The sequence below is a fragment of the Vanessa cardui genome, chromosome 12 (genome assembly GCF_905220365.1).
Source record: "Vanessa cardui chromosome 12, ilVanCard2.1, whole genome shotgun sequence".
Lineage (NCBI taxonomy): Eukaryota > Metazoa > Arthropoda > Insecta > Lepidoptera > Nymphalidae > Vanessa > Vanessa cardui.
The window spans coordinates 11,083,913-11,110,878 of record NC_061134.1 but is presented as its reverse complement, the minus strand read 5'-3'; the positions used below and the strand labels follow the sequence as shown (position 1 = coordinate 11,110,878).

Genomic DNA, 26,966 nt, shown 5'->3' with positions numbered 1-26,966 from the left:
TTACCTAGGAGGACTCTCAAAAATATGCTAAATATGCAATTATTTTTATTACTTTTTAGTACATTTTTATTTGTTTTAAAATACTGTTTTGTTTGAAGTCGGTTTTTCTTTTTGTTAAAATTTTATTTATTTTATTTAAACTCGCAAGAAATCCTGTGCGCCACTTATATGGGGTCCTCATTAGCGAATTAGCGAGTAGACTGAGTCCTGCGGCATTTGCGTTTAAAAAAAAAAATTAAATTATTTACCGACTTCGTTACGGCTCGCTTAGTATATTTCAGTTACTTTCACAGTATAATGTCATACGGTATTATGCTTTGGGGCAACACAGCCGCTATCCATACTATATTTGTGCTGAAGAAGAGGGCTATTCGCGCAGTCTATAACCTAGGAGCTAAAGAATCGTTAAGGAATAAATTTCAAAAGAAATTAAGATATTAACTGTTGCTTTTCTAAATATATATTCTGTAATGCAATGTATGTACGAAAATATTAATGATTTTATGATCATAGCATTGATACAAGGAACAAACACAAACTTGTAACTCCTGTTACTCGACTGCATAGACTCAGTAACTCCTTTGTGGGGCAATGTATACGGTTTTACAACAGGATCCAAGAAAGCATTCAAAATGCTTCTGTAAAAAAAATATTATGGAAAGCTTGTGTGCAAAAGGTTATTATACAATGAATGAGTTTATGATTGATAGAACAACTTGAGAATGAAACATTCGCCTCCTGACTATTTCATTTAATTTAAATTGTTTATATAATACATGAGACAAAAAAGACCCGCTGAGTTTCTTTCGCCGGTTCTTCTCAGGACAGAGTATTTTCTTTTCCGAATCGGTGGTACTGTTTCAATTGACCATTAATAAGAAAGTGTAATACTTCTATATTTCATTATGGCACAGATATAAAGAAATCATTTATAAATATACTTTCACGAACGATATTAATCTATTTCGACGTAACATCATTATTCAATCACAAATAGTGACGAGGCATCTATTTTGATACACGAACACTAATATTTTGCACATTAATCACGATATCACTATCATATTTAATATCACATTGAATTATCGTCGTGATATAGCGTGATACAAATTTAAAGCCGCGAAAAGCTTTGTAAGTATTACGCCAACATATCCTTCAAAATTCAAAGGACCAGTTAATGAATTGGTAAGTTAGATAAGAATTCAGAATACGTTCCTACTGGATCTCACGCAACTATATACGCTCTTTGTTAAATACATATTATATAAACAAATCGTTTATAAAAAATACATTGGTAAAAAAGACTTATTATTCGATACAAGATTTTGTAAATAATAAAAAGGCGTGGAATTAATACCCGTTGACTTCCAGGCAGGATTTATTAATTTAAATAATTGTATTAACTAACATGACTGTATTTTTTTAAATATTGAAAAAGAGTAACTACTGAGTTTCTTGCCGGTTCTTCTCGGTAGAATCTACTTTTCGAACCGGTGGTCGCTTCACTTAATTGTTAAATGACGATTCATAAGTGTTTGTGAAAGTCCACTTGAATAAAGTTTATTTTGATTTTGAATCAAAAATGGAAAAAAAATTCAAATACATTTTTTTCAAGACAAGGTAATTTTCGAATCGATGGTAGTGTTAAGTATGAACATCTATAAGTTAGTTTAATAATTCTATTGATTTAAACAATGTTTTGAGATGAAATTTTAATTAATCAGTAAGGATTTTTTTTTTTGAAACTATAGTATAAGTTCAGAAAATCTACGTTTTTATGAAATTCCTCTATGCATTTTAGCGCGGCACAATTTCTTCGGTTTTCCGAAAAAATATTATTTTGAAGAGATAGTTATTCAAACTACTATAGTGTACAAGTAGATACGTTTTTACTCGTTTAATTCAAATCAATCAATATTTTTATGCGTGAATGGTAGTAAAGCTATGTCTTGATACTACGTATTTGATTAATTATGTTGGACACTTACGCGGTTTGCAATTTACTAAATTAACATGTTTTAATTATTTTGGATTCGCGGCAATATTCGCAGTAGGTGCAACCGATGACATGCTGGGTACATTTGTTTTAATCACAAGACGCGTCGCTTTCTCACCGCACAATCTGCAATGAAACTCCCGCAGCGAGCCGATAAATAAAATAAAAATAAATTTAATTGCGAGTTGAATTTTAATACCAATATATTTCTTACGCTTGCTATTCGCGATCCTTTTGAGACAATATTATTGGTTAATTTATTTTGATAATTCTTAGTGTTTGTCGAAGGAGAATATCGTGAAGAAAGGCCACTCGTACTTAATTGAATTGCTAGTGAAATTAAAAAAATAATTTAAATTAAGAAAAATAGACAAAATAAATCGAAAATAGAAGACAATAACACGACGAAGAGTAAATAATTGTTATCTGTGACAGCGAAGCCACAGAGGAGCGGATCACCTTGTGTATTATCCAAAACAGACAAGTGTGTGTCGGAATAAAACCTCATGCGAAATTGGGAGAAAGAGCTCATTAAGTTTGAAAGAAACATATGTATTTTTCATTCTATATAGTGTACCATCGCAGAGCAATTGCTATTTATTATTTAAAATACTTCATCTTTAATAAGAAAGGTACGAAGCCACCAGAAAGAAGCTAAAGTTATACAGGTATTACGACTTCGAAATATGCAGAAAAATATGAAGTTAAATATTATATCTAGAGGCCTAAAACTTCATAACGACTATTTCAACTTTAACAATTTAGCACCGGCTGCTGAGAAAACTTTGAATATTAATTTTATATTTAAACAGTAGACAGTATCATTTTAAATAATACTAAGTACAAAACTTACCATATAAGACACACACGCCCTATATACCAACATGTGATGCCACTACACGAACATATTAAATTAAATTGTTATATAATTACAGTTTTCGTAATTAAATAAAACTTTATTTTCATATGAATTACTAATATTAAAGCCTTAACCAAATACAAATAAGATTTAAAAAAAATTAATGGCAAAAACAGACCTTTTGTCACCAGTGAGGCAATAAAACGAGGTGTTCTACATTTAATTAAGATTTTTGCGACTCAGTGGAGATTGTGAAGATTTACAAATCTGCCGCTAGTAGGCTAGTAGGCTATTCAATTTCTGCTGTCAGTTACTAGATTATTTTTCCAAACCGTCACCTATGTAGTGACGAGTAATTCGTATAGGGTTACGGACGCAATGTATACATATAATTATAAGTTTTTTTTTTAAATTTCTGAAAGATAATAACAAATTTGACTAAACTTTCCGCCCCCTCTAAATCTGCCGCCCTAGCCTCCAGACTACTTAGCTTATTGGTAAATCTGCCACTGTTGCGACTACTCCAAGTTATAAGTGTTTAAAATGCAAATGTGACAAAAACATAAGTGGAGTAAGAGATGAATAGAGACTTTCTAATAGAGCCAGCGTTTTAATGCATGTAGTGTCCCACACTAGAGCCCATCCTAATTCCCAGTTAACCAATAACAGTCGAAGTCTCTTGTTAGCATCACAGCTAATCAGAATTAGGTAATTTCAAGCTTGAACCCCAAGTACGGACATAAGCTGGTTTTTATGCTTAACACTTGACGACCAGCCCCTGAAACGCAAATGAAGACGAGGTCGTAAGCTATTTGATGAATAAAACTGTATAATCTGTCTTAAGTACGCGTTTCTTTATTCTATAAAACTATAAAATAAGAAACCTTGTAAGATATTAATTTGTAAAATAAAACATGATCTTCAATTAAATTATATACAGGCAACAGTTCCGAGAAATTTCGTGGATGTTATGTATGACAGTATTTGCTTGCCAATTTTTCTACTGTCTGTACAATTACACCGTATCGTATAGTAAAGTATTGTTGAAAGATTTGCGCATTTATGACATGCAGCTGTTGAGTGAAACCATGCCAAGTTAGATAACGTACGTTTGATGTGACCGTGTGTAGTATTCCTTATTACCCAGTAACATAATAGTCGAGATGGCCCAGTGGTTAGAACGCGTACATCTTAACCGATAGTTACGGGTTCAAGCCCAGGAGAGCACCGCTGTTTTATGTGCTTAATTTGTCTTTATAATTCATCTCGTACTCAGCGGTGAAGGAAAACATCGTGAGGAAACCTGCATGTGACAAATTTCATTGAAATTCTGCCACATGTGCATTCCACCAACCCGCATTGGAACAGCGTGGTGGAATATGTTCCAAACCTTCTCCCCAAAGGGAGAGGAGACCTATAGCCCAGCAGTGGGAATTTACAGGCTGTTGCTGCTGCTGCTGCAGTAACATAAAGAAACATTTGATAACATAAAAAATAAAATATGACCCTTAATCGTGACATCGGGTTCATTTTTTCCATAGACGATCGGAATTCCCATTCGATATGGAATTGCTGCGAGTATTCCTGCCACCATTCCAGTCGGTCATGATTTATACATTAAACTAGAACTATTTTTGGTTTATTAGTAAATTGTTTTAAGTATTTAAAATTTTTGACTTTTTTAAATCTATTTCATTTCTTTACGCTACATGTATATTCTAAAATTGTCTTTAAGACATTAATTATTGTAAACAATTTTTTATATGACCCGATTTTTGTGTCATTGATTATAGGACGATGTCTGCACATAAAATATCGCTTATTGTCATTTTGGAAAGGTTCAAGTTTAGATATGTTAAAATTAAAGAGGATTCTCGATTGATATTTACAAAATTGTTTCAATTCAAATATCATAATAAAATATAATTCAAAAATCGACGACCTCCGTGGTCGAGTAGTGTGTACACCGGTTTTCATGGGTACGCCACTCTGAGATCCCGGGTTCGATTCCCGGCCGAGTCGATGTAGATTTAGTTTTCTATGTTGTCTTGGGTCTGGGCGTTTGTGGTACCGTCGTTACTTCTGATTTCCATAACACAAGTGCTTCAGCTACTTACATTGGGATCAGAGTAATGTATGTGATATTGTCTCATATTTATTTATAATTTAACAAATAATTAATTTTAGAGAGTTACTGGCCAGCTAGAGAGCACTAGTGCTGTTTAAAAAAAAAATCAAACCGTGCGAACAGATGTTGTCGGTTTAACATGAAACGAAATCAAAACAAAAACTGTCATAGGTTTGAAATTCGTAAAAATCTGTTGAATATTCGCGTGCGATCCAATCGTAGAAATGATTTTCTAAAATTTCGTTGTTGTAATGCATGTGACAGCTGTGTCTCAACAGATCTCAATTAATCTTGTCACTAGCGAATTGAATTACACATTTGTTATTTGCCAACTTCATTTGAGAACAATTGAATCTGTTTTACATAAGTTGAATTAACAAAACATCTTCTACTGACGTTATGTCTAGGTACGAGTACAAATAAGAATAAAAATTTTAACAAAAAGGAAAACTGACTACAAACAAAACACTATTTTAAAACAAATAAATATGCGCTAAAAAGTAATAAAAATAATTGCGTATTCAACATATTTTTTAGAGTCCTCCTAAGTAAAATGAAATGAAAAATATTAGATTACTTAAAAGTCGATTTACCATTACATAACGTAGTTATAGTTATTGTTATATTTAGAGCCGGTGTCTGCCAAGAAAACCTTACAGTATATCCTCCTTTTTGAAGTCGGTTGAAAAGATATAGTGGAAACAATTATCTTTAAAGAATAAGATGTATCAATAACCCAATATAGTATCATAGGTATTTTAATCTGAAATGATGAAAATGTCTATGTAATTAATGTTTACATAAAATAGTTCTCCTCGCTCGCGTTTTAGAGTGTTGATTGCCATATGCTAGGCAAAAAAGTAGCCTATGTCCTATCTTGGAGTTCAAGTTTGCTTCATACCAAATTTTATCAAATTCCTTTCATTTTTTTGGTCGTAAAAGAGCAACAGTCAGACAGAGTTACTTTCCCATTTATAATATTGCTATAGATATTCAAGTGTCTGTTTATAATATTAAATTAAGCGATTTTCTCAATGCAAATGTATTTTTACACGGTGCATATACCAAAATAAGATTATTTACAAGTTTTGTCTGTCTATGTAACAAGACTGAAAGAACAACGGACAGACAGACAGAGTTACTTTCAACAACAACAACAACAAAGACAGCCTGTAAATTCCCACTGCTGAGCTCAAGGCCTCCTCTCTTTTTGAGGAGAAGGTTTGGAACATATTCCACCACGCTGTTCCAATGCGGGTTGGTGGAATACACATGTGGCAGAATTTCGATGAAATTAGACACATGCAGTTTTCTTCACGATGTTTTCCTTCACTGCCGAGCACGAGATGAATTACAAACACAAATTAAGCACATATATATAGTGTGGCTTGCCTGGGTTTGAACCCGCAATCATCGGTTAAGATGCACGCGTTCTAACCACTGGGCCATCTCGACGCTTACTTAGTTACATTCTCGAGCTACTTTCGGATTTATAATATTAATATAGACGAAACAGTACCGTATACCAGTGTGCATTATTAACGTTTGTGGCTTGTCTTATTTGATTGCAAGCATTAACTATAACTACAGATAATTCACGAAGATTGGCTATGCGGATGCAGCACAATTACTTGGAGAGCTCCACTGATCAAATTCGCTCCTTCCGGCTCCAGCAAGTGCTTTAATCAAGGTCCGGTTTCTGGCACGTGTTGCCATTTCGATATTGCTGTTATCCAAAATATCAGGTTTAAAACTAGCGCTACTAAGCATCTCAATTCTTTAACAAGGCGCATTGGCAATGAAATTTAAAATCAAAATATACTTTATTCAAGTAATATTTTACAAGAACTTTTGAATGGTTATTTTACAGAACTGTATTAAGTCATCAGGTCAGTTCAGATCCTAGCGAGAAGTATCGAAATGAAACTCTATTATTTTCAAATCAAATCAAATCAATTATATTCAAGTAAACTTCACAATGAAGCGTTTTTGAAGCGTCAATAATTGAATACTACCATCGTTTCGGAAAGCAGCTTCTAGCGGTATGAAACGGCAAGAAACTCGCATAATTTCTCTTTTCAAATAAACAGATTTACATTGCTGTTATTTACAGTAATTAGTGTCCTATTATGTACAATATATAATAAATATATATAACTCCAGTCGTTTCTTTAAAAAAATACTCTTTAAATGAATAATATGATTTATTTATTTGTTTAGTCTTATTTAATTATAGTATTTTACATTGTATTGTATTTACTTAAACGAATTATAACTTTTTTTTTAACTTCCATTATGTAATATTTATAAAACAAATGACAATAAAATAAGATATTCGATCTGTGAATGTATAATAAAAAAATAGTAAAAACTAAATGAAAAACAATAACACACAATGAATTATAAATTTACAAATATCATACAAAAAAATATTTTAAAATTCTGAGATCTGAGATCCTGATGAATAGCCGTTAAACTAACTATATATATAGGAGAATGGATACATTAATATTAATTATAGTTGAAGTGTTTTTTATTAGTTTTCCTTCAGATATATATCCAATAACCAAAATAACGAAAAACGATGAAGATATCGAGGCCGCCGGTCATTATTACAAACATTGACGGATTACACAATTTGTCTTACAGGCTACACGATCAAGTGTCGCTTTCCCTATTATATACACACTAGATGTTGCCGCAACTTCGTGCGCTAAAAAAAATACAGTTGAAGCCTAATACTCCTTGTTACGTCAGCTATCTGCCAGTGAAAGTCCTGCCAAAAATGGTCGTCAATGCAGAAATTAGCAGAATAAATGTTATTTTGGTATATACCGTGAATTCATACATTATACCTTTAGTAAAAAGCGGTGATTTTAATTCTGTCTGAGTGAATTTCAACAATCCAATTCCATTATATGATTATATAAAAGTTAGCTGATACTTGCTCCATTACAAATTCTGTAGCAGCTCGGAAGATGCTAGTTTTGACTTAGTATTGATTTTCCTTCGTCAAAACTATTTGGTCGTATCGGATTTTCTTTTTCCGAATTTTGAGGATGTTATCGCGGGTTTAATTTGTAATTTGTGCACCACAATATGTCTCAAGCAAATGACTAATCGCTCTTGAAAGTTGCCGCCATAACTGAAACAAAGAGCACACCATTAGATGGTTTGGTATACGATTATTCATAAATATATACTTATGCTCAGATTTTAATTTGAAAAATAATTTCAATATTGAATAGTTAAGTAACTATAGTATTGAGAAAGGCTATTCCATCACGCTACCAAAGTTTTACCATTCCGAGGTAAAACATTAAAACAAAACAGCATCGCTCACAATATTTTCGATACGTTCTCAGCTTTAATAAACAATGTATAATACGACACAACTTAGATGTAGCATCGGCAAAATTCGTAAAACCGATCACATCCGAATTGAGTACGCTATCCCAAATTAACAACATTTATTTCATATGTGAATACGATCTTTACACAAACGTAACAACTTGTAATATCATATGACCTAATATATTCGTCAATTTGACACGTCGATTTACATGCACTTTCTTTCTCGGGTTGAACTGACGCGAGAATCTATAGCGACGAATAGCTATTTCTATTGGTTGCATAAATCGGTAATTGGTTTTATTGAATTAGCCGATGCTTCATCTAAGTTATCTCGTACTATACATATCAACAATAAAAGCGTTTATTCGATATTTAAAAGCAGTCCATTTAGATCGTCAATTGATGCAACTATGACAGCTGGAATATTTCGGATGCTGGCACACGTCTGACAAAGACGTGAGAAGACGTTTAAACTCTGGGTGTCAGGCTGAAATTAATCTATGAATAAGAATTAGTTTATGCAAAAACTTTGTTATGAAACTTCATTGAACGTTAATTTAATCATATATAATTTTAGCATTAGCGGATTTTTGTCCCGTGAAGACAGCAGTGCATAAAAGATCGGTTGCGGTCAGATTTTGAAGAGTTTCAACCATAATTGTGCAGAAAATTAAAGATTATTTTTGATTGCAATTTACTAAATTGTTACGATTAATAAAGAATTTATTTTAGAGATCGAAAAAAACTTACTGATCGGGTTGAGAGCGACGTTAATAAAACCTGTCAAAGGATTCGAAATAAAAAAAAATGTTTAATAAGATCGTGATTCGAATGCGACCCACTAGTATTTTTTTTTCTCGCTGGAAAAACGCGTTACGCTCTTCCCCCGCGTGATGGGAAGGGTGGGGGTGTGTGGGACTCCCCGGAGCCCTGGACGCCGAGTGCGCCCAAGCAGACCGGGTTTACCCATTATAAAACCAGCGGTACCCACTCCGTCTTTTGGCGGGCGCCACGGGATCGCTTACGTATGCTACCGTGACACCCTGACGGGTCCCACTAGTAACTACTCAATAGTTAGTACAGAATAATATTTTACATTTTGATAATAATATACATTGATATGAACTGCATGTCGTGATATTAATATCCAATTATCTTGATGGCTATGATGATTAATTATTCTGCGTGACGTCATTAATGTCATAAAAATAAATAGCCCAATGATGTAATGTACGATGACCTTAAATGCGTATCTACTGTAGTGAATAATGACGTACTAATACGTAGACAATACGTTGTTACGTTTCAAAGCCGCTTAGCTGTGTAAATATGTAAGTCGTTTAGTGTGGTGACGCCTTTATTTGTCGTAATAATTTATAATCAAAAACGAAATAAAATATTCGTCATAGTCCCAGGGCCAAATTGTTGTTACTGTTTCAATTGACTATCAATAAGAAAGTGTAATACTTCCATATTGAATAAAGTAATTTGAGTTTGAGTTTTGAGTTTCTTGGAGATTAACTCCTAGCTGGGGGAATTTGTTTATTAAAAAAACCCATACTGTTATTGCCTACAGCAAAATAACTTCGTATTAATTTTCTGCAAGCTCTTTTAAGTAGTATCATCCACTCATTAAGAGCTTATAGATGGATACTTCTGTTGCTTGACTACATAAGTACACAAGGCTTAGAACAGGGTTCTTGAAATTCATTGGAAATATTTAAGTTTGTGAATCTTCGTATGGTGACAAATATTCTAAAAATTATTCCTTTTACATATAAACACACCTTGATAACTATCTCAAGGTAATTAAAAACAAATAAAGACTGTTTTCGGCCTGAAGTATTTCCCACCAAGTATAGGTATATTTTCTTACACTTAATAAGCGCGTGTAAGGCGTATTGAATAAACATTTCAACTTTGATAAATGACTTTATATACTATAGTAAATTATAGATTATATTGCCATAAGAACAACCTGGACATAATTTTTGCTCAAAAGGTAGTTGCAATCGGTTTGAAATGCAAAAATAAGTTATTGCTACCGTATGCATGAGAAAAGCCAAACAAAAACTCAAAAAAAGTGTAACATAACGTACGTATACTGTAATCGTAACGCGTTACATAACAAAACGGTATTATACCCTTTCATAATAAGTTGCAATTTTTTTTATATATAGTTTATTAACATAAGAATTAATAACATTAAATGCTTAAATATATATAAATATGAAGTAAAACTAGTTACTATTAAATCTTGACCGCGTGGAATGGTGGCAAGAATGCTAGCAGCCCGTTGAATCGCAATTCCGATCCTCTGGGCGAAAAACGAACCAGCCCTCCTGACACCAGTGGAGACAATGAGGTGTTATACTTTTAATGAAGCTTTTTGCACCACTACTCCAAGGGCCAAGCGTTAATCGTTAAGCGTTGCAATAGGTATAAAATGCAATAATTGCTGCCGTATGCTTGAGAGAAAGGGAAGCCAGACAAGTTGGTATAACGTAACGTACGTTACGTTACTGTAACGCGTTACGTAACGAAGCAGCTTACCATAATATATTATCACTACACAGAACTAAAACATTATTAGTAACCGAAGTTAAATAGAAAGGAACGACAAACAAGCCTTCGTTATTATTTTATATACAGCATCATAACATACATGACATTTACTTCGATTGTCCAAGGTCAGCGTCTCACGTGACTGTTAGTCCTTGGCTCATAAATCGATTGAAATGGACTTCCAATTAATTTTATAGCGACAGTGTTCGAACGAAAATGACGGACGGTGTGTTATTTATTGTAGAATGTAACGAACAATACAGCCATATATCTTATAAATTATACACCTCATTGTCTGTGGTCACAAGGTGAGAAGAATATATAGAATTGTACAGATTTCATTGTTTTTGTTCCTTTTTTTTAAGGGACTCTTTCTTTTTTAAAATTTTGGACTGATTACCAATGTTTATGTTATGTCGACCAATTTAAAATTAATTAATTGCCAGAGTTCCACGCGGTCAAGATTTCTACCGTAACTATTTTTAATTTATATTTGTACATATTCGAACACTTAATGTTAATAATTCTTATGTAATCAAATAATATACTTAAGAGTAAAAGACCAACATAAGAGTTAGATTAACATTTTTAATCTAGGTTATTGCGTATTTAAAATATTGATATTTAACACTATATGCCAATCGATGTTTCTGTATTTTTTCTCACACAGCCTGTAAATTTCCCACTGCTGGACTAAGTCCTCATCTCCCTTTTGAGGAGCAGATTAACATAATCCATAACAACATATTCCACCACGCTATTCCAACGCGTGTTGGCGGAAATTTTCCTAATAGTGCTTTTATTTAATGAACGAAAGACAGATGTTACCGACCCTCGATATTAATTAACCTTCATATTATAACCGACACACATATTAAGACCGCTGTCAACATATATTATTAACATTCAACTACAAAACTCATTATTATACGTAACTATAATTCTGTTGTGTAAATGTAGTACAAAAAGTTCATTTACTAAGAGAATACGGAAATTACCAGAAATAGTATTAATTTTAATTAAATACGTATTACAACACGCCTACTCGAGCTAAGGGAATATCTCAATGGAATTGCACACACGGGTCAATAAGCCAAACCCTAGAAAACGCGTAATGGTTTAATTATTACGTAAGTAAAAAACTTAAGTGAATGCTATACAGACTAATACAAATTTAACCTCAAAACATATGCAGTACTAAAAACAATGTTTTGCAATGCAGCCCGCAATGAAAAATCTATATTTCTATATTCATATTATAAATGTGAGAGGCGAGATGGCCCAGAAGTTAGAACGCGTGCATCTTAACTTAATGAGTTCGGGTTCAAACCCAGGCAAGCACCACTATACATATACAGTGCTCGGCGGTGAAGGAACACATCGTGAGGAAACCTGTATGTGTCTAATTTCAGTGAAATTCAACCACATTTACATTCCACCAACCCGCATTGGAACAGCGTGGTGGAATATATTCCAAACCCTCTCCTTTATGGGAGAGAAGGCCTTAGCCCCATAGTAGGGAATTTACAGGCTGTTACTTTACTTTTTCCTTTTTATTATTATAAATGTTAAAGTCCTCTGTCTATCTGTTTGTCGCTCTTTCACGAACAAACCAATAAAACGAGTTTGATGAAAATTGGCGTGAAGCAAACTCGAACTTCAAGGAAAGTCATGGGTTTTGTTTTTGGCATAACACGTGACAGCCAATCCCTTAAAACACTAGCGAAGCAGTGGACGACAACAGGGTCAAAATACGCCTTTGAACGTTTGATATTCGCCATTTAAATGCCACATTTCAAACATTTGAAGGATAGCGTTTATATTCTACGATATATTTTATTTATATATTTATGTTCTTTATTGTACAATATGTAAGACATTATTAGAGAAACGTAAATTTTATAATATTTAACACGCAGTATGCAAGGCAGTCGGTAATTTTTATTGAAATCGAACCATTCTTATACATTGTTAAATAGAGTATAGAGGGCATCTAATTAGCCACCTGGTGGTAAGTGGTCCATCTATTAACCCATTGACATCCGTGAGAAATAAGACTTGCGTCCCACCTGCTGCTAATGATTAGAAGGCTTACAGGTCACAACAGAAATGCATCAATAACAGTAATAACAGTGTCGCTATTTGAATAAAAAATTCCGAACTGATGGTATGGCCCTATTAAATCTCGAAATTCGAAATAAAAAAAAATTAATAAAATATATTTTCATTTATTTTTTAATGTATTAAATAAATACTAAGTTATGATTTTATAGACTTTACGAGGTCAACTGAATAACAATAATAACTCACGACGTTGGCTTCTTGACCAATGGCATATAGCCAACCAGCTAACATATGAAATCTCATAGAATTTAGGTGCCCACACAGTGCCCGTACTACCCTTACCCTTATAATGATATGGGATAACAATTCGAAATGATTACAAACAGCTCAGGTAGCTCCAACGTATAACAACAATGTCCTAATTTTGGATTGCAACTGATTTTTATATAATGGTTTTAGACCATGGAATATACTTAGTCATCTATCTACTAAGGACCATTAGGCAGTAATGCGTCATATCAAATTAAATGAAACAGTATTTAAGAAGGCCTTAACAGGCATTTGAATCATTTTTTTTTTATGGAATAGTTTGGCGGACGAGCATATAGGCCACCTGGTGGTAAGTGCTCACCATCACCCATAGGCACACAATGACGTTGCAAACAATATTTTACAAAATCAGCATGTAGTTTCAACCGAAAAGAACCGGTGAGAAATTATGTTAGCATGGAGCTAATATTTGTTAACATTCAAGCAATTTATATATATGATACATTTAATTGTACCAATTGAATGTATCATATATATAAATTGCTTGAATGTTAACAAATATTAGCTCCATGCTTTTTTATCTATATAACTTTGTGTACAATACGTACTAGGCTATAAAATAGTTTACGATGGTAGAATAAGATATTAATTACGATACTTAGTATGTTGTCTACTTCCCAACCTCCGCAAAGTTTAAATTTGTAGATAGTTCAGGAGATCTTGTTCAGACTAGTTAATTAACTCTCTATGATATTTGCAAGTTGAATCTGAATACAAGAATGTTTAGAATGTTACTTTATACTGAGAATTTTAGTTAATTGGATTAAATACTAATTATTACATATATAAACATATAATAAAATGGGAGTGTCTGTTTGTAATATTAAAATAGCCCTTTTTTACTCAATGCATATGTATACACGGTACATATAGCATAATTATTGTCTGTCTGTTTGTTCCGGCTAATCTCTGGAACGGCTGGACCGATTTTGACAGCACTTTCACTGGCAGATAACTGATATAATAAGGAGTAACTTAGGCTACAATATTTATTTTTCGTTAAATTCAAATGCGTATATGTTCGCGGGCACAGCTAGTATAAAATAAAATAGTCAAATTTCTTTATTTATATTGTAACCAATGGATAATAAATCACTATAATACAGAGATGAAACAATAGATAAGAAATTTAAACAAAACATTTTTTAAAAGCTTTTGATTGAATTAAAATTTTTAATCTATCTGTATACAAACTTTGATTAAAAATTAATTCTGCAAGCGTTATTTCATGAAAACAGAAAATTATTCAAGTTTTATATTTTATCAATTTGAACATATTTTTTAATGAAAAAAATATTGTAATCTATGCTAAGAAAAATAATCTAAACAAATATGCCAAAGGTTAGAAAATATCACAAATACTATTTTAAATACTGACGACCTCCTAGTCTTGTGGTACGTACACCGGTTCTCATGGCTACGGCACTCCGAGGTCCCGTGTTTGATTCCCGACCGAGGCGATATAGCAAAAGTTCATTAACTTTCTATGTTGACTTGGGTCTGGGTGTTCGTGGCACGGTCATTAATTTTGATTCTCCATAACATAAGCGGTTCAGCTACTTACATTGGATCAGAGTAATGTCTGTGATGTTGTCCAAATACTACGAGACTAGAAAAGAACTGTGGCATAAAAGTAGAATTACTATGTGTATAAAATTCAAGCAAATCGCTAAAAATTTAAAGAGTAGAAACACAAGGGGACAATTTGATAACTATTCCAAAACAAGACTACAAAGCTTCTCCTTTTAAACGCTGTTTGTAAAACACAAATATAAAAGTTATAAATGAGTCACGGCCCTGTTCAGGACTTTAGTTGTTAACAAAGTTTTAATTACGTTCATACTTTAGGACTTTTCAGCATCGTTCGATTACATCTTTATAAAATCTGTAAATAAATAAAAAACTACCGCAATTAAAATCTATTTATAGTCCAACCTTTTTATCCTAAATATACTTTAAAACGAATTAAAAATAGTTTTCGAATAAGTAGTTTTTAGCCAAATAATTTTAGATTTATTCATAAAAATTTCTCACAGGGTTCAATTTTGGGGCCATTTTAATTGTTTATATTTATTATTAGTATATGTGTCGTTATATTACGTAAAATAATTATAAATTGTAGTCCATTTGTTATTCTGTATAACCTATATTACTGTAAAATTTCTTACAAATCCGATCAGTATATTTTTAGTAAATGAGTAACAAGATGCATACATCCTTCGTCACAAAATTTCGCATTTATAATATTAGTAGGATATCATAAGCTACTTATATACTCCTATTAAAAGAATGTTTCTATATTAAACTAACAATTACACGATATCAGGTAATACGTACATTAATATGAGAGCCATGCCCTCGCTCGAGAATGCTTCGTTCAATATTGAATATTAAATTAAATGTCAGAAGCGTCGACATTTGGAATATTAGGTGAATTTTTAAAAACATCTTTAGTCAAACAAAGTCTAGCAAACGCTTAGAATTTTTTATATTCAAGTCGATTAATTAAATATGAGTACATCCTGTTGGAATATGAGCTGTGACGATGATATTCGACATACATATTTAACGGTTTTTATATTCATTACTTATTTCATAGGTCGGAAGATATAAAAATAAAATTCCAAGTTTGAAGTCTTTCGACCCTTGAACGTTATTCCTATATGTCATAGGACGATTCTCAGTATCATTGGCGCAGTCCATATTGCTGAGTTTTAAGTAGTATGTTTAATAGTATATATGTATATAAAATATGTTTTCCACGCAGCACAGTTTTATATATGTAAATAAAAAAAATGACAAATCCTTGATATAACATTGAAATCCGCTCGTGTAAATTCACATTTAAACACAATTTTGATTAAATAACAATAACAGTATGGATAATTGAACAAATTACGTATGATCATTTTGCCTTTCCTTAATTATTCTTGGAATTAATATTAAAGGTAAGGGCTCGGACCTTTTAACTAATGGTAATTTGTTTTGATATCTGAAAAACGCTATGATATGTAGCGTTGATTATTTAAATCAAAACTTAACCATTAAAAAAAGCGAAAATTAATCTTTTCCTAATACTTTCCCTAAATTTAATATAACATACGTCATACACCTTTTATATTCAATTTGTAACGAAATAAGTACATAGAATTATAAAATTATACCTTAATAGTACATGTGTGCATTGCTACCAAAAAAATCAATGTAGGTAAAAATTTTTTTATATGTTAATGATTCTCTACATACTCTACACATTTGAATTAAAAAATATATATGTATATGATGTATTTTTTGCAGATAGTGCAACTGAGACGAGACCAGTGGAAACGAGTTCGCGTAAATCACCGGCGCAGCCGTCTCGTATCTCCGCCGGTGAGAGTGGTAATCAATTGATGACTATTGATTTAATCAAGTGACGTAGCAGTTTTCCAATGACAACTCTACCTATACTTTTCTTGGCTACTCATATTGCTGAAGAAAGAGGGAGAGGGATATGTTATCTGAAATACCATGGTAGGTCAAGCGTAAGGGTGAAGCGACCGCGTATTACCATGTGCCTCTTCTTTCATCTGCGTTCCGAAAATAATTTAAAAAAGGAACGTGTGTCAAGGATATACTGAAACTAGGTCACGTGATACAATATTGTATCGTGTTATTTTATTACAAATTTTAATAGATAAAATGATAATTGGACATATTTTAAAATCTTTATATCTATCTTCTTGCTATATATGGGATTAAAATTATCATAAATAATCACCTCTATTACCTCCTTACGGGAATACATTGAATTACCAATAACCCTGTATATTTACATTAATGGTAATATTAAGAATAGTATAGAGAAAGTTTTTCTAATCTTTTGCTAGAATGGAGCGGCGTGACTGGAGGTCCGCCAGCGGAAGTAGTCCTGCGATTACATCCTTCACCTACACCTGCTTATCCTACACATACCACACGCTTCAATCTATCAACAGAAATCGGTAAGTTGACAATTTATCAATCTTTATCATTTCAATCATAAGCAATTGTCTGTAGTAACAATTGTTAGTCAACGTTTTCGACTATTTATAAATCGAGGTAGTATTCTTAATTGGCCTCGTCGTGTGCAAACATTTGTATATCAACAAGAATTGGTGAGTGTTTTCCAAATTTTATTTATTAAAAAACGAAACCCTTCAAAATAATATGGAGCGTTAATAGCACAATGGTTTACGGGCCGCCTAGCGATGAAAAAGTTGCAAGTTCAGTCCTAATTTATTGGACTATTATCGTCCCCACTCCTAGCAAAAGCATTAAGCTTAATTGGAGGAATAAATATGAATATTAATCCTTAAAATTGATATCACTGGTATGAATAAATAATAAAAATTAACGCTGAATTGAATATTACACGATTATATTCACAAATGTTGGTAAGTATCATTCAAAATTGATATAATTGGTCGAAAATGAAAATTGTAGCTGATATCATCATCTAGAAGTTAAGAATCACCGCAAGTGAGACACATGGTCTGTATGTAGTTACATTTTATATTGTTATTGCAGAGCGGAGTAAACTCACCGATTGTCCGCCCGCTGAAGTAGTTAGCCGGCTACATAACCCTACAAAACCAGCCCATCCCGAAATTATGATCGCCAATATGTCTTTAGCTAATATTGGTTAGTATCAAGGTTAAGTTATCCCTGACCAGTACGCAGAGATCATCGATTCTAGCTAGATTCTAGAGCTATTGTACTACACTCGTTGTCGATATTTCATTGCTTATTTTATTTTTATATAATATTAGCGACCCGACCTGGTTTCGCACGGGTGTAATGCTGATACTAAGAATAGTAAAGAATGCCTTAATTATGAGTATTTCTTTCGCAATTGCGCAATTTATAAAACCTAAGCATACATAGAAACAGACAGCGGTAAGCGACTTTGTTTTATACTATGTAAAGATGATGAATTATGTCAACAACAACAACTGCCTGTTAATTTCCCACTGCTGGGCTAAGGCTTCATCTTCATTTAAGGAGAAGGTAGTAATTAAATTAATAAAAGGAGGCGAGATGGCGCAGTGATTAGAACGCGTGCATCTTTACCGATGGTTGCGGGTACAAACCCAGGCAAGCACCACTGATTAATTAAAAGATATAAAAGAATACTTGATTGTATAATGGAAAAGTGTGCTTATACCTTAATGTTGTTTTATCTTAGATGGGAGTGGAGTTGTCGTCCGAGCTGAAGAGGCTTTAATCGTGGCCTTCGTGTTGCTGCTTTGGGTCGCCGCTATAGCGCTTTTCTTCAACCGCTGGGGCAAGATCAGGTGCGTCTATAAACTGTACGTAGATCTCTTGCTTTCACGTTTTTAAAATCGCTTTATTTATCAATATCCATTTGTATTGGAATTCTAATATTGGTTATATGAAAATGTGGAATAGTATAATTTGTTATAATTGTCGTGAGCAAAGAAGAGGTAATAAGAACGCAAACGATCTTTCAGTAACGCAAAATATCATAGTTTCTTAAATTGAAACTTAATCGTATTTATTCGTTAAAGTTCATATGAAACAATTAGTAATATATGAAATGAAATTAATGATATTCGAATGTGTCCCATTAATATAATTTTATCACTTTCGGTGCAAATATAACTGAAATATACTCATAATTGTAGTCATTACAATTCATGGAAGTTAATTAATGATTTGTAAAATGAAATGAATCTAATGAATCAAATCAAAATATAATTTATTCAAGTAGGCTTTTACAAGCACTTTTGAATCCAGATTTAACAATTATATTAAGCGATGCGATGCCTGTTCGGAAAGTTGATTCAAAAGAGAAGAACCGGCAAGAACTCTTTAAAAACGTTTAAAAATACAGTCATGTTAGTTAATTACCTACAATTATATATGCATGTAATATATTCTGCCTGGGGAAGTCAACGAGTATTAATTTCATGCTCTTTTATCGTCTGTCTAATCTTGTATTGAATAATACAATTTATCATTGCATTTTTTACAAATGATTTGAATTTACGAAACGGCAAAGTTAAAATGTCTTTGGAATTTTGGTATAGAAAATATTATGATATACGAACTGGAACTATTCATGAATTTCATCGTGATATAAAATATGACATACCTTAATTATTTCTTCGTAGGATGTTAGAACCGTATCAGCCAAAGTTTCAGCAGCAGCATCGGCAAAGTTGTGCTCTTGCGGAAAATTCTGTGTCCGTTCCGCCTCATGTAAGTTCTACTTTCTTGTTATAAACTTATTTCAACGTATATTTATTTAAATTAGACGCGTTATTATCTTCACTGAAATTACTAGTCTGTTCCACTATGATCTATTATTATTTAAATGAATATGACATTGAAGTACATATAGTCTGACATTATAAATGACATTTAATGTATCATTGTGTTACTAATATCATGTTTACGTTTATCGTTATTTTAATTTTTTTTAATGTTAAAAAGAGCATACGAGTCACTATATGTTTTACTATTGGGCAAGTGTAGCCTTTTGAGGAAAAGGTTTGGCGCTTATGCTGTTTCATTGCGGGTTAGTTCCATTCCACTACTTGCTAGTCATCCATCAAATTAGGACCGACATATTCAGCTAACATCTCAAGATGGATCATTGTAAGCACAAACTAAGCTTATGGTCGGAACACTAAAGTTTAACGTGAAATTAACGTAAAATTACTTTGTACAAGCCCTTCTAGGTAGCCTCCATATCTTACATTATATAACCAAACAGTAATGCTTACTATAGTTGTGTTCTATTTTCAAGGGACAAGGGTCATAACATCTTATTCCCAAGATTGATAGATCATTGACGGAAGGAATTACTATTTCTTACAGATCAATCTTTATAAACAGTGAGGACTTACCTGTTGGCCAATTTGCTCGACTTCCTATATCAAATAACCACAAAAAAAAAAACAAATAATGAATACACCAGTGGAATTAATATCCATTAATATTTGTTTTATTTTTAGAAGTTAAAAATCAAATTAACAAAAATTCCCAATGGTCGTTCCAGGCGCGACTCTCTTTTGTTTTTTTAATAATTCGTTTGCGCGGAAAACATCTTGTATTATTTTGTACAGCCATACCAATGACGTTCTAAAATCGATTATACTTTATGAAATCGGATACACTAATAAAATATAAGTTAATTAGATATATAATGATAATATAAATGTATGAAACAAAAGAAATATTTCTAAGACATATTAAAATCCTTGTTTCTTTACCGTAGCATCGAGCGTCCCTGTCGAGAGGTTGTGTCTCATACGACTGCGGGGGAACGTTTCCCTCGTATCAACCCTGTGGCTATCTGGGACATCGAACTAGACAGGTGACACGATGACATTATTCATTAAGTTGATAAATTGCTTTTTGATTACCAAAATTGAATGAATCAATTTTTATGACATGTTACTTTACTAATATGTACTTATTTATTTATTGAACAATATCCTCTAGTACGATACATTAAGTAAGTGATGGTGATTATAATCAAAAAACAACGTTATTATGACGATATGAATCATTGAAATAAAACTAGTTTTAACGGATTTAAATCGTATCTTCCAGACGTTTACGGGTAGACCCGTGACCACTGACTGTAAAGTGCTCGAAACGTCGGGATGATAAAAATAATTAATATACGCGATTTAAATCCGTTAAAACTAGTTTTATTTCAATGTGTAATAATCGCGGAAATTTAAGACAACATTATGATATGAATCTTAGCAAAGAATTAAAAAAATAATAAAATTGTATCTTTATTCAATTATTTCATTCAGAATGTCTTGACAGAACTGACTATACGTTGCGTTTTCTAGAATTCCGTCTTCGTTGGAAGCATGGGTGGGATGGCATTGATACCAGAGAGTCCACCGCGAAGATCGCGTTCCGCTGCTGATCTCCCAGCCCTCACAACCCCTTCAGACCACCCGATGCGTACCCCTAGGTCATCAAGAGCTGCTAGTCTCCACAGCGCTGTGGACCTCAGAGTCTGCGTCCCATCACCCCGGACCTCAAGAGCAGCTAGTCTTCATTCAGCAGTTGACATGCCCCAAGGATCAGTTCAGGTCCACGTCCGAGGTTCAGCGACGAATGTGAACAGACCAAGGAGCCCTAGACGTTTAACGATCACCAATGTGTAATAACGCAAGTGAAGTCGCTTCATTGACTGAGACCAATTATTCTTTTAATTTCGGTGTAAATGTGAAACTTAGCTTTTCGATTATCTCAAATATGTAAAATAAGTATAATGTAATTATTATCATAATAAAAAGGTCGTTAATGAACGATCTCTATGTTTAAGTTTATTGGTAAGATTTACTAAACATTCTTCTAAATCGATCTTTAAAAATATTATTAGCGTCCTTATATATCTTCCTCCATATCTCTTCTTATGTAATTAGTAAAGAATATCTGTAAAGATTATTTTTCAACGTAGATGTGTGGTGCTAATTATAACGTCACTATTATATCCTGTCTCGTGAAAATATTCCATATATTATGTATGCTCATTGTAACTGCATCGATGATCTTTGCTATGGCTACAGATCTTGGGATACTGGATTAGAATACAATGTCAGTTTCAATTCAATATTTGCATAATAAAATCAACGATGCACCAAAAAAATTTTGAAGATGCTGTACGTCATTAAAACTGACATGACTATCTTAAGATAATTTTGGTCAATTTTAAATGTAAAGTACATATTCGATAACGGACAGATACAAAATAATTTCTTCCCATTTAGTATTTCAAACATTTCTAGACTATTTAACTAGCTAACCTATCGATACTTTAGTATAATTTAGCCCTGTCAAATTCGTCCTAACTTCTAGCGATTACTAAATTTCGTTTCAACATAAAGAGTTTTGTGAAATGAGATTTATTTGTAGAACTAATTAATTATAGTAAAAAAAATTACTACCTAATATGACTCTTTTAATTTATCTTAGCTGTGTGATGTTTAAACTTACATAACGATACGCACAATGCAATTAAAACTTATTCATAATTATGACATCGTTTATCAAGAATACATTATGATATTGTCATAATTCAAAACGATGGGCCCTCTCGAAGTAGAGCAATAAGAGAAAACAACTAACTTGTTAGTAATATTTTGACTGATTGCAGTTTAAGGCTCGGTTTCTGTGTTTAAAGATTCTTCATTGTATGTTGTATAAGCAATGAAAGGCGTTTTTTTAATCTGTCACGTTGCCCTTTCTCAGAATTACGCTTTATAAACAATTCCACCAATAGAAAAACGAATCGTTTTTTTAAATATAGAAGCCACACAATAGTTGTTTCATACGCGTGATATTTTTATGATTTTCTTTTGTTTCTCGCGCCTCGTTTGACAAAACTCGATGTTACCTAGACCTAGCTTAGATCCTAGACTTTCCCTTTCTCTATTCAACTTATTCTAAAATAATTTTATTGCCAAATAAAACAATGTTTGTAAATAAATTAGTGTAGATTTAAGTATCAAATGATATTTATCGTATTGACTTTAAAATTTGATTACTGTAATTAATAATCACATATTGACTGTAATATCAAAAATGTCACCAAATTAACATTGAATTATTTCAGACGTGCTATGAAACTAATCTAATTAATTGCCTTTCCAGATTCCTGTGTGTTATTTAATATTAACATTCGTATCTGAAACGGTGTTAAATTCGACCAAATTAAATATATTTTGTAATTATATTGTAAAATTATTATCAATATTAAATTACAAATAAATTGTGCCTAAATATTTATTGATGTACAAACAATATAAAGAAAGATAATTATTTTCACAAATATATATTAACAATGACAGTAAAATTAGTCAAATATATTTATTATATTGTTTTTTTAATTGTATTATAAACTATTAGGTAAACCTAATAGTTTATATAATTAAATAGTTGTTATTTTTTTTATAATTTCATGTAAAACTTCCGATAATTAATAATCTGTAATATTAATAATGACCCAATCAGACATGTTCTTATATTAATAAAAATGTGTGCGTTTTTATTAATTATCTTAACTTGTCCAACACACACATATGTATATAAAATTTTCAACACTGTTACACTCATTTTTGTTAAAAATTAAGAGATGAAAAATAAAAGAATTAAAAATAATGTAGAAAATAATGCAATGTCTATACAATACTCCCGTCGAAAAAAGTATTTCGTTTCTATTGCATATTAATTTTAATAAAAAAAACTTGAACAATTTTTGTAGTGATAAATAATTGCATGATATATATATTTTAATCCGAACGTTTTTAGTTATCATATAGATATAGTAACTCATCGCATACAAAAATCCAAATGACCGACATTTATGACCTTTTCAAACTGAATATTTTTTAAAGAAACGTATTATTTTGACGAATTACTTAAAGCTTACCACTATTTTCGTAACTGGAGAGTTTGACACCCCAAACACTTTTAGATGCAGAGCAATTTTAGTCAAAACTCTACCGCATAAACGAAGTTACAAATGGGGCACTTAAGCCCGAAGGCTATGTATTTCACGCAACACAGCTTATACGTAATTATGATAATATAAAATACTAGCTTAGCTACGTCCTTAAATTTCAACAAATGACGATCATAATACACTAATACCACTAGAGCATTCGAAAATATAAACTCATGTATCTAATTGGAGCTGAGATGGCCCAGTGGTTAGAATGCATGCATCTTAACCGATGATTGCGGGTTCAAACCCAGACAAGCACCGCTGATTCATATGCTTAATTTGTCTTTATAATTCATCTCGTGCTCAGCGGTGAAGGAAAACATCGTGAGGAAACCTGCATGTGACTAATTTCATAGAAATTCTGCCACATTTGTATTCCACCAACCCGCATTGGAACAGCGTGGTGGAATATGTTCCAAACCTTCTCCTTAAAGGGAGAGGAGGCCTTTAGCCCAGCAGTGGGAATTTACAGGCTGTTGTTGCTGTATCTAATTTGGATTATCAGCATAATTATAGTTTATAAACTCAACAATCAGGTCGACTAAGTCAAAAATTTAATGAAATAAAGTTTTTATCACATTCACTTATAGGTCGGATTGTTTATTTCGCTTCACTCACCGTTCGCCTTCGGTATTCTATATTATTGAAAGCTAGTATTTAAATCCATTTGACTATGTAATGGTTAGCGACATATTGTTGTATATGTTTAAATGGCGTGTTTAACCTGACAGAGCCAACATTAAGAATGTGGTCCATAATTATACAGGTTACTCAAAAAAAGTTGTAGCATGTTATTCATATACAATGTAATTTGAAAAATAAAACATTAAAATAGTATTTACTTGAAATCTTTTTGCTCTTTTCAACTGATAAAAGTTCTGTTCTAAATTTAAATTAAATTAAAAATACGATTACATTCACGGATTTTGACCAACGCTGTTTCCTCTTGCTAATAATAATAAAAATAAAATATTCGAAAAAGAGAACAGATTTATTTATGAAGTACTCACTCGCTAAGAAGTTATTTTTGTACATGTTTGTGCACTTTATTTGGGGACTAAATATAGTAAAGAAATACATTACATTTTTGATGTCAACTAAACTAAAAAAGTATCAATCGATATATTTTCTTTTATGCTTAATGTTTTATAAATTATTTCATGGAAGAAAAATGTAGTAGGAAAACTTTTCTAAATGAATATCATTATTGTATTATTTTGCATAAATCATGTTAAATATTTAAGCAGACATATTCGCAGTCTATATGCTTGTGTTATTGTCTATCATTATCAATGTCATTAAAACTCAGCTGAAATTACAATAAGATTTTTAAATAGATATCTATTTACATCCAATCTATACTAATACTATGTCACTTTTATTTGTTTAAAGGCTAATGTACCGTTTCTCATTATAAGTTTACCCTAAGTGTTTGTTTCCAATAATTTATTTACTAAAAATAAAATATCCTGTTCGTTCATATAATATTTTTTTATGATAATAATGTAATATATCTGAACAAAATCAATAAATCTTTCAAATAAATAATGTGTTTTCATTAACAAGATTTTGAATTCATACTGTAAGTAATACGTAATATAAATAATTAAAATATTATACATTCTTACAAGAACTACCCTCTTCTCAAACAGGACCGAGCGGAATGTCATAAATACGGCAGAACGCTTAGTAACGGTTTAATGTTCGGTTGACTGTCGGTGGATTAAGTTCGAGTCTGTTTGTATCGGTCGTGGTATTTGCTGTTCTTACATACGTACATACTAATTAACCGTCTATGTATTTAAATATTCTTATAACCGATTAAAGTTATGTAGTGATGGTAAATGTGTTCAATTATAAATAAATAAAGAACTGTAAAGTATACGTTGGTCATTTGTATTATTTTTTTTTATTTAATTAATCTTAGGGTTTGTTAGAATATATTAATTCAGTGTGTTTCTCGCAGGGGAAATAGAATGGGTTTCAATTCATGGATGTCATAGTAGCTGATTAAGGATTTTTTTATTCCAGATATCGATCGAGTATTGTTATATTACGACACAACTTTGATGTACCATCGGCATCGCAAAACCGATCAAATCCGAATTAAGTACGCTATACCAAATTATTAATCGTCAATCGTCGCTATAGCGACGAATATCTACGAATGGCGCGATAGGGAGCTATTTCTATCGGTTGTATAAATCGGCAGTAATCAGTTTTATTGAATTTGGCGATACTACATCTACATATGTTGTGTCGAACTAGAAGCATCCTTTTGCAATTTTAAAATTCGAAAAACCAACCCACTGGCATAGATTTAGTTGTCAAGATAATGTGTGACACTTACATACTTCTTCTTTTGGTTTACACATTGGCATTGGCCTAAGGTCAATTAATAAGGTCGAATAATGATGAATAATGTGATCTTAAATAATTATTTTTACATCTGACTGATTTTATCATATAATAAAAGGAACCATCTCTTACTGACTGATTGTTAATATATATTTTTAATAGAATTAGAAGGTAAAAGAAATATAACAGAGACATTAAAGTTAGTAAAAAGAAATAAATTAACATAACAATTAAATAAAAGTATGTCAAATTTTAAAGAGATCAAGATTATTAACAAGGTGCGATAACTTTTTCAATCTACTTTATTCAATTTTCTCGAAATACATTTAAAGTATCATTCCTGTACAATTACATTCTGACACCTTTTTTTTTCTTCTGTAATAAAAATAAATAAAAAGTAAACTGGGGAAAAATAATACAAGAACTAAATAAATCGATATTAAAACTATTTCATATTTTATCTTTTATTCGATACCGATCATGAATGAAGCCGCTGAAATAAAGTTTCCAATAAATCTTTTGTAAATATTGCTTTTAAATATTAACTAGAGTTCTTGAGAAACGATATAATAGCGACAATAAACTTTATTTCCCGGCAACTTTACTCGCGTGCTTCGAATAGCTTTTAAAAATCTGAGACCGTATAAATGATGCCTTATCGTGTTATAAATATATTTTATTGTTGATTGAATTTAGATTTATTTGACGATCTAAAATACATAGTTTTAATATGTATGGAAAGATATAAAAGTAAAAAAGGACTTGTATCTCACTTTTTTCTCATAGTTTTAAT

General features: G+C 31.9%; 1 protein-coding gene across 6 annotated transcripts in view; it reads left to right on the top strand.

Annotated features, from left to right (window-relative positions):
• LOC124534496 overlaps positions 1–22,600 on the top strand; it is a 35,953-nt gene extending 13,353 nt beyond the window's left edge. Inside the window, exons 3-9 of one of the 6 annotated variants that reach the window (XM_047110401.1) lie at positions 16,594–16,668; positions 17,166–17,279; positions 17,845–17,958; positions 18,503–18,626; positions 19,452–19,539; positions 20,561–20,659; positions 21,150–22,600. In XM_047110401.1, the coding sequence (XP_046966357.1) occupies positions 16,594–16,668; positions 17,166–17,279; positions 17,845–17,958; positions 18,503–18,626; positions 19,452–19,539; positions 20,561–20,659; positions 21,150–21,473 (938 nt within the window). In that variant the 3' untranslated portion in view covers positions 21,474–22,600. Of the gene's footprint in view, positions 1–16,593; positions 16,678–17,165; positions 17,280–17,844; positions 17,959–18,502; positions 18,627–19,451; positions 19,540–20,560; positions 20,660–21,149 lie in introns of all 6 variants that reach the window. The other 5 variants (XM_047110402.1, XM_047110400.1, XM_047110404.1 and 2 more) reach the window with 5 other exon arrangements.
• The last annotated feature ends 4,366 nt before the right edge of the window (positions 22,601–26,966 follow it).